The following is a 10,195-nucleotide window of genomic DNA, read 5'->3' on the forward strand; positions in this document are numbered from 1 at the left end:
GCAGTATCCGGGTTAAATGAATTGAGCGAAATCTTTAAACTGTAATCCGTTTTCTGTTAGAACACTGGATTGAGTTATCTGAATATACGTTTTACCTGTCACATGGACCGTGCATACGAAACTTTATAGTCCAGTCCGTGTTTTCCGTTGCTAGCTTGGTCCCAGTGTGGGCGTACCTAATCATCTGGCCAGCATATATAGGTAGAACATCCCAGCCCCGGCCAGCTTTTGCGCATGAGCCAGGGTGTAGCGCCTACTCAAACGCCGCCGTTCCAAGGTCTTTACAAGCGAACTCGCTGTAAGTATTACTATGTCGACTCCCTCTCCGCTACCATTTGCCGCTCTTTCTTTATTGTTAAATTAATACCTGCTCCGTCTTTCTGTTTCAGTAAACTTTTTCAAACACGTTCACACCGTACGCTGCCGAGATGCCGGTAAGGCGCCTGGAACTCTTGGTCAGATTAGTCACTTTTTAGAAAACTCTAATCACTAATATCCATATTTCAATGTCGTTTCAGGTCCCCTGAATTCCATTGTACTAGCGACCCGCTTTATGCGGAACACGCTCTTTACTAGCTATCACGGTAAGCCGCTTTGTCAAACAGTACTAATTTGCGAAATAACTGGTGGCTGACACGTGCTCATTATGGGTTGTTGCTGGCTCTCTTTCAGATTAACAAAGTATCTACTAATAGAGATTGCCAACCGTCGTATTAAATATTCAACTTGATTCTTTGTGTTTCCGGTAAGACTTTTTTTCATTAGTCTCACTCAGTCACACTCGCATTTTGCGGCCCTCGCATACTGAAGTTTCCTCTTCATTTTCCATAGACCTTGTGCCAGTGTTCATAGTTCTACGGCTGCGTACACCGAAATTCCGGTCCATATGTACTAGGTGAGAGTTCCTTTGACTCTGTAGAACAACAAGTTCCCTACTATGTCGGAACTCTTTCTGATTACCCCAATGTTTTCCACTCCACAGGTAAAACGTCCGTTAAATTACGCGCCCTGGTTCGCTTTCAAGTAAAGCTTTCTTGTTGACTTATAAGGTAAGTAAAATCGAGCCTTCCAACCTCGACCTTTCGCTACCCCAATGAGTTTTCTATTTCTTTACCTGATTCCAATGCTTTTTATGATTGTTTCAGACTCAGACTAAGTCCATCCCGCTAAAGTGTTGAGGCTTTCTATACACTTTTGAAAACCTGCTTTTTGGTAAGCCTGTGGAGGAGAGGGTGGCATCTGGGATAGGAATCTGATGTTGATCCATTGAATGTGGTCTATAAACTTTCCCTCACTTTTAGATTTTTATAATTCTCCCTTCCTTTTTCTAGAGACGACCAAGGCCCTGAAGAGAATCCCCAGAAACCAGCGGGATTCGAAACGCGTAGGCCCCAGCCATACCGCTGTCTGCAAGAGTGATAAGCTCTTCAAAAAGTTTTTCTGTTGCTTACCACTATTTTGTGTACATTACCCTTATTTAATAATTAACAAAATATTGCGAACATTCTAACCCGATATAGGAATGTACCTCTTGTTTGAATAACTTCTAAGTGACATTACTTTTCAATTGTTTCGCAGACTTTGGCTTTTCTCTCATATCCCCCTTTGTCTTGTGCTTGTCATTACATTGTAAATATTGTACTTTTTGCACTTTTGTAGTTTTTGCAGTCATCATACCCCCTTCCCCCGATGAATGGTTGTATGTTGTATGCCTTTGACATGTCTGATATGATGAATGATCTCCAAATTAGAGCCTTTGCCTAGCATGTATTATTTGTTTGTTTTTTGAATAAGTGTTTTATGAAACATGTTTCTTTGCTGACAAAGTTATAAAGAATAATAAAAGCTATTTACTAGCTCCCGGTCTTGAATGGTGTTTCAGGTGCTGTGTTATAACTCATGTATATTACCTATTGATATCAGTACTGGCAACTTCTTTCTGTTATTTATGATTACGGCTCAGCCATACTGATTAGAGCCAACCCTTAGTTGTTCTTCGGCCTTGTAAATACGGCTAAGCCACAGGAACGTTAAAAAAAGTGATGTCCGTGTGGCAATAGGGACTGGTAAATATGCCCCTGAGACTCTCTAGCACCTCAGTACATGTAGGTCCAGATCTGACTACCTCACAATGCCTCACCGGAACAACTAACCTTCCCAGAGTAACAGGTGATTTGGCAATCCAGAACATGAACCTCTAGTCTCTAAGGTAACCGTGGAAACAGATCATCACCTTTCATTTCTAACTCATGCACGTCCATAATAAACAAAAGACATGACTAAAGTTTACAATACTTAATGAAACTATTGTAGTTTATTATGAAGCAGTTGTGCTGCAATCAGAAAACATATACAACTAAGCAGAGTAATCAACATTACTAGCAAACTGTATACAATAAACAGCCCTACCATGGAAAGTGATATATCTGTGTAGGCTTACCCTCACTATGTGAGCACAGGGATAGGATCAGTCCGCTCGGGGAATAGCACCACACTTCATACCTGGTATTTGTAGTTTGTTGGTCCACACAATAAGTGTAAACTCAGTTTATGCAAGCTGGTGCCGCCTGATCCAAGACCAGGTCTTTCTGCTGAAATTCTCATTTCTGCTTTTCAAGGGTGTGAGTCACAATTTATATGATAAGAACTGCTGTTTTGAAAAGCTACAGCTCTGCCAACGTGTTGGGTTTAAAACGTTAGGAAATGTGCTGACCGGGCGCAAGAAAGCAGTACACCATGGTGTTCGATCTTATACGAAATGGTCAGACTGAATCCTGAGTAGATTAACTGAATAACAAATAACATGTGCAGCGTATTTCTAAAACAATAACCTAGCCCAGAAACAAATGTGTCATGCGTGGCTGTGCTAAGCAACAGCAGCCTAAACCATGCAAACTAAGGGAGAACCAAAGTGGGTCCAAAGGGGAACTTACTACATGAGTGAATAGTATAAGCCACTGCAGCAGAGAAGAATTAACACGATTAAATCAGTGTAGCAGAGAAGCATTAGCAATAGTCCCTGCAAAAGCAAGTGCATAATAAAAACCACTGCAGCAGAGAAGAAACAATATGATTCTCTGTAAGAGGGGGTGCATAATAAAAACCACTGCAGCAGAGAAGAAACAATACGATTCACTGTAAGAGGGGGTGCATAATAAAAACCACTGCAGCAGAGAAGAAACAATAGGATTCACTGTAAGAGGGGGTGCATAATAAAAACCACTGCAGCAGAGAAGAAAAAATAGGATTCACTGTAAGAGGGGTGCATAATAAAAACCACTGCAGCAGAGAAGAAACAATAGGATTCACTGTAAGAGGGGGTGCATAATAAAAACCACTGCAGCAGAGAAGAAACAATACGATTCACTGTAAGAGGGGGTGCATAATAAAAACCACTGCAGCAGAGAAGAAACAATACGATTCACTGTAAGAGGGGGTGCATAATAAAAACCACTGCAGCAGAGAAGAAACAATACGATTCACTGTAAGAGGGGGTGCATAATAAAAACCACTGCAGCAGAGTAGAAACAATACGATTCACTGTAAGAGAGGGCGCATAATAAAAACCACTGCAGCAGAGAAGAAACAATACGATTCACTGTAAGAGGGGGTGCATAATAAAAACCACTGCAGCAGAGAAGAAACAATACGATTCACTGTAAGAGGGGGTGCATAATAAAAACCACTGCAGCAGAGAAGAAACAATACGATTCACTGTAAGAGGGGGTGCATAATAAAAACCACTGCAGCAGAGTAGAAACAATACGATTCACTGTAAGAGAGGGCGCATAATAAAAACCACTGCAGCAGAGAAGAAACAATATGATTCACTGTAAGAGGGGGCGCATAATAAAAAACATAGCAGTAAATCTGTTCTGCTTAATTGGTTGCAAATTCTGCATTTGAAAATCTCTTATGGGGTTAAGTCACCGGCTGTAAAGATCTGTGTGGGTCAATTAACTATAAGGGAATAATAATAATGGAAAGGTAACTCTGGAGGTTAACATATTTGCTGGAGAGATCTGTGTTTTGTCTAGTCCCAGTTTTGACTCAAAGTAGCATAGAGGGTTAATATGTCTCCTATAAAGCAAATTATGTAACACGTAGATGACAGTTTTTTGTTTCATGTAAATGGGTAAGCTGGCTAATAGTTTTAACACAGAAATCTTACTGTTACTTGCTGATCATAAATTTGAATCCTTCTAATATAGCACAGTGAGCTATGACGGACATGTGACTCCTACACCTTGTAACCCTCACTGTCATATATAACATATTGTTTACATTGATTTACACACATATGATTTATTGTCAATGTATAATTTGTATGTGTGATGCAAAGTGCTCTGACTCTTTGCGTTGGGATGAGTAGCACTATTAACAAAATAGTGGTATTTAAATTGTTATTTGTGTAGATACTGAGACAGACCAACACACCTGACATTCTTACAGTGCATGCATCTCTTATATACAGGGACCGAACAAAGTCAAAACCACGCCTCTTTTAAGTTCCTGTGTTGTGATAAGCTGTGAGCCTTTGTTTCCCCTCCCGATAGCTCCTAGACAGGATACTCCCACAAAAGAAGGCCAGATGGAACCCTAACTTCGTCCTTTGTTATGGGCCCAGGCTGGAGCTGGAATCTGGTAAGCCCCTTTCCCACCTGCACGTTGCTGCTCTTACAGGTAAGTAACGAAAAAGTAAATAAAACAAATTTCGTTGCCTACGCTGCATCACATTTTGCGATGCAGCGCGCGCAACGTAATTCGTTTTATTTCTTTTTTTTTTAGTTACTTACCTGTAATGGTCCACATCCCGCATTTTCAAATGCCCCACCCTGCCCCTCCCCCGCCTGACGTCACCGCCCCGGTATAACGCCCTGCACGGGCCGGGCCTGCTCAGCAGACATGGTGCTGGTGCTGCTGAATATGTCCCGATGTCTGAAAATAACGCTGAGGCAGTTTAGCATATTTTTGTGAGGCCCAACTTCTTGGCAGGGTAGACGCTATCCCCTTTGTGAAAAGAGTGGGTGGACACCCTCTACCCGTGTCTACCCTCGAAGTGAGCGCTGCCTAGAGACTCAGCAGCCATTGTTTTTTCCATGCCAAGGTGAGGTACGATTATATCTGCTCAAAGGATGTCTTGATGCTCATAGGAAAGTTACAGCTTTGTCCCTTCCACTAGCTCCTAACTACATGAGTAATGGTCATTGACTGGCCGTAGCAGGAAACATAACACGTGTATTTGTAAAGCCCATGTTCTCCCAAGTCTACCTTGGCTCTGAATAACAGATGTTTACTGTTTCCCAACTGTCCTCTTTTTATCTTTTATTTAAACCCATATTGTGTACAGTGATCTGGTACTTGGAAGGCTTTACTGACAAAATATCTACCCTCAAAATATCTCCATTAAAAAACATAAATATCGATATATAAAATATGATCATGCTATATTTATCATGCAAGTGACAGAAATATCGAAAAATATAATTCTCACTAACATTGTCTAAATTTTTTTTAACATATGTACATTTTAATAGGAAAATTACATATATTAAATGATAAAAGTAATATGATATAAATAGAATATACTTAATGTTTTTAAAAACCAAATAACAATTATAATTATTTCCCAAAAATAAAACGCACACACATATATATATATTTATAAGTATATATATATTTACATTTATCTGATAAAAAATATTATTAAACTAATACTTGTAATTTATATTATTATTTAATAATTATTTTTAAATAAAACAAAATATATAAACATATACATATATAAACACATATATACATAATCATAAAACATTTTTAGAAATGACAATTTACAAAAAATATATTACATATTAAAAACATTAATATTTATAAATATTATATTTTGAAATAAGCGAAAAAGTAATAATATAAATATAAAATGTATAAAGTAAACTATAACATTTTACAAATAATACATATACTATTCCCAGTTCAATTTATACAAGAGTAGGCAAAGTTTTGGACACAGGAGGGGTAAAATTGACTAGTTCCATTCCACACAGAGAAACACTAGGGAAATTGTTGAATTACACATGGGTAAAACGCACTATTCCTGCTCCAGTCAGTTCAACTGTAGAGTAATTGTTGGATTGCGGAGTGGTAAATTTACTATTCCCACTTCCGTCATTGCAATAGTAGGGAAAGTGTTGGATCTCGAAGGGGAAAAATTTACTATTTCCACTCCAGTCAGTGCAACCATAGGGAAAGTGATGGACTGCAGAGGGGTGAAATTTACTACTTCCACTCCAGGGAGTGCAACAGTAGGGAAATGTTATATTGCGGAGGGGTAAAATGTACTATTCCCACTCCAGTCAGTGCAACAGTAGGGAAAGTGTTGGATTGTGGAGGGGTACAATTTATTATTTCCACTCCAGTCAGTGCAAGAGTTGAGAAAGTATTGGATTGTGTAGGAGTAAAATTGACTATTCCCACTTCAGCTAGTGGAATATTGGAAACAGATTAATTAACTTGAACAAAATAAAATTATTCCAAAAAAATACCAAATAACACAAATAAATAAATATGTAAATATGAAAAATCTAAAAAAAATTAATGACATTAAAATATTAAATATGTATTGCAATGTTTAATACATATAAATTACCACAAATATTGCTATAATTAAAATACAAAACTATATTTTCAAAATCATAACCTATATATATATAATGTTATTCACATTTAGAAAGCTCAACACAATTAACACATACAACAAAAACATATATAATTATAAAACATGCGTTAACCATTTTTAAATGTATTCTTACTTAAATAACTTTCTGCTCTATATTTCTAAAAAGTACCCAGTACATCTCTAAAGTTAATTATTTAAATGCTATTATTTACACGGGTTAAATAATTGAATATGTATTAGAATAGTAATATTAATTAACTTTTACTAATATAATTATATATAATTACCCCAGGCTCGTTATCCATACAAAAAAAACAATCCACAACTAATATAAAAGTTAAAAACAATATTTGCATAATTTTCATAATTAATTGTCAACTAAACAATTATTATGAAAAATTAACTATAAAAACGTATTATATTTCATTAACTTCCCACTCTTTACTCCTACAAATGCCACAACTCACACCTTATATAAACCATAAATATCTTAATTACATATTTTACATAATCATTTATCATTTCAACAATGATTATAAAGTAACATTATTAATAAATTATGATAATTAATTTCCTAAACACCCTTCACCCATACAAAAATAAGACCCCAATAATAATTTTTATCATGCACAATTTACATAATGAATTATCAATTAATAGTAATTAAAACATATTTTTAGTTATAAATTTACTTCCCACACCATACCCCTACAAAACACATAACCTGCACGTCACACTTAATTAAAAAAAAATCCAATTAACATAAATAATTATCAATTAAAGAATGATAATTAAAAAGTAATTATCCATTAATTATAATTAATTTACTTCCAACCCTGTACCACTAGAAACCCCACAACTCGCAACAGCACTAAAAATTAAAATCTCTTTATACGAAATTAAATTTCAAAACTGCTAACAATTAAACAACTATATTAAAATAAATTAACAACAATTAGACACACATTTTATGACATAAAAAATAAAATACATTCTAAAATATATAAGAATAATTAAAAAAATTATGGTGCTTGAGTCCGTTTGCCATCGTAGCGGAATTGGGACCGCCCCCCAGTAATGCGGCGGTCCCGCACCCCTAATTACGATGCGACCACCACCGCGGTGGTGGCATCTGGCAATTTAACATTGTGGTTGGTGCTGCTGGCAGCAGCACCCACCGCAATGTTAAATGGCGATGTTGTGCATTTCCCTGAACAACGTGGCAAGCACCGTGCGGTGCCTGCCAACTTGTGCATGGAAATATAGGGGAGCATCATGGGTACCCCCCAATGCACAACTGGGCCCCCCCACCACAAAGGGGGCCCGTAACGGGTATCCTGAAGTCAGCCTCTGCCAGCCTTTCTGACGCCAGCATTGTGATCGGGCGGGCAGGCTGAACCGCTCCACCAGGCAATCGCAACGATTGCCTGTGGCGGAACTATTCCCCCCACCATCCTGACGTGGCGGGGGGAAATGAGCATTCAGATGGCTTAGGGACATCGTAATCAGCCCCTATATTCTTAACAACAATATTTCTATAAACTATTGTAATGATTTCAATATTTTTATAAATTATATTAATGATTTAGATATTGTTCAAATGAATATTAATTACGTTAAAATCAATATTCATGACACTGATATTCTTGCACACAATATTTCTGTGTGACGATATTTCAGACTCAATAATTCGATCTGACCATATTTATGTTTCTATATTTTGTCTCAACACCACTTGGAAGCAAAGCTCATTCTGAATCCATGGAACAAACAAACATACATTTGTTTAAGAAAACTATCCAGGGACTCATCATTGTTATCTCCTTGCCAGTGTACTTCCAGACAACAAAATTACAAAGCCTTCTAGAAAAGATGCAGGTGGCCATGCTTCACCTCTGGCTCAATCAATCAGATTGCCATTGTTCAGTGGAGGTAGTGCATCAAACCAGTTAGTCCCCTCACGCCCCACCCTGTATGAATGGTAGCAAATATTTGCAGTTTTCTGTATTGGTCAGCGAGGAGTTATCTCCTCTTCCCTAATGCATACTCCATCTCGGCTACACATTCTTCAAGTGATGAGCCAACAGCCTCGTCTCTCACTGTCTCCAACACACTCCAAACTTAAAACAACAAAACCCTTCATAGGCCAGCTAATGACCAAGATAAAAGTATCCAGACATTGGCGGCCGCAAGCACCAAGTCTATGGAATAAGTCCATCCATGAAGTACAAATAAATTGAAAGTAACTCATATATTGAAATCTCGTTGTCCCAATATCTTACCAACACAGGTGCCCAGAAGAGCCAATAAGGCCAGAAGGACCAGGCTGTTCATCCTTCTTCCTTCGATAGGCAATCAAAACGCGTCAAGTAATACAAACTCTGGACCTCTTCCCAGAGCTCAAGAAGATCCTTGGCCCAACTTATATATATGCAGCAGAACGCAAGATATGTCACCATGCCAAGGGCTTGGTTCATGGAGGGAGGGGTAGGGGAAGGAGGCTTTTTTCTCCAACAGTCTGGAAAGGTGTCATTAAACCCAGGGTGTAGGCAAAGCTAGCACAATGTTCTCTAGACAGTAATGTAAAACATGTTGTCCTGTGGAGAGTGCACAGGGTTGGTGCCACCAGGTTTGGGAGGTTTGTTCTTGGCAGCAACAATTACCATGAATCTTCATTTGCTGACTTAGGGTGTGCTAGGACAAGGATTCCAGTGAATGTAGATGTGAAACCCCACCCAACATTACAGCAGCATACTCAAATTAGTACTAGTTCTGGCACATAGCCACCAGGATCTGGTAACAGAATATCACTGTCATAGTATCTACTGCCATAAATGTCATGCCCTAAACATAGTGTACAAAAATATCACCCCATTGGAGTTGATAGAAAATGTGCATGTTATTCTTATAAAATATATACGAGGAATGGATATTTATGCCGGTTAATATTTCTTTATACGGTATTCTGACATACAATCAAGAAACAGCCAGCCACTGCTCGGTTCTGCCAGGTGGGTAAGAGGCAGGGATTGGGGATGCCCTTTTAACTATTGAAAGTGGAGTTTACCACATGGCAGGTCCCTTAGGGTGTTTTTATTTTTGGGTGTGCGGGTCTTGATTGATGTCACTGTTCTGCAGTATTACCTCATGTGTTGATTTTACCAGACAGAGCAAGTTTCCTGTTTGCTGTCTTAGCTAAAAGAGAGAGGCAAACAGGACTTTCCTTTCCTCACTGATGGTTATGTATTCCGATACCTGGCTTGTTGTCAGTTCTAAGTAGTGCCCGTACTTTGTGCACACTATTGGCTATTCTCTGCTACACGCCTATTTACCTATTTTTATAATTAGGTGTGGCTGGGCTGGGTGGATGTGTCTTGACAGAGCTCTTACCTCCACAGTGATCATCTACCTATTTTTAAAATGTTTCACAGAGAAGCTGTCCCATCACAATCTTTTTTTCTCTTGACTGCGAGGTACCCCTGTTGTTTAAGTATTGCCTGAGAGAGCGCATGCGCTGTC

At 38.3% G+C, this 10,195-nt stretch overlaps 1 protein-coding gene across 1 annotated transcript in view; it reads right to left on the reverse strand.

Annotated features, from left to right (window-relative positions):
* Nucleotides 1-9,088, reverse strand: part of LOC147717858 (uncharacterized) — a 38,804-nt gene extending 29,716 nt beyond the window's left edge. Inside the window, exon 1 of the mRNA XM_086924636.1 lies at nt 8,959-9,088. Within this exon, the coding sequence (XP_086780762.1) occupies nt 8,959-9,010 (52 nt within the window). The 5' untranslated portion in view covers nt 9,011-9,088. The remainder of the gene's footprint in view (nt 1-8,958) is intronic.
* Between the last annotated feature and the right edge of the window lie 1,107 nt (nt 9,089-10,195).

Source organism: Lissotriton vulgaris, chromosome 5 (assembly GCF_964263255.1).
Source record: "Lissotriton vulgaris chromosome 5, aLisVul1.2, whole genome shotgun sequence".
Taxonomy (NCBI): domain Eukaryota; kingdom Metazoa; phylum Chordata; class Amphibia; order Caudata; family Salamandridae; genus Lissotriton; species Lissotriton vulgaris.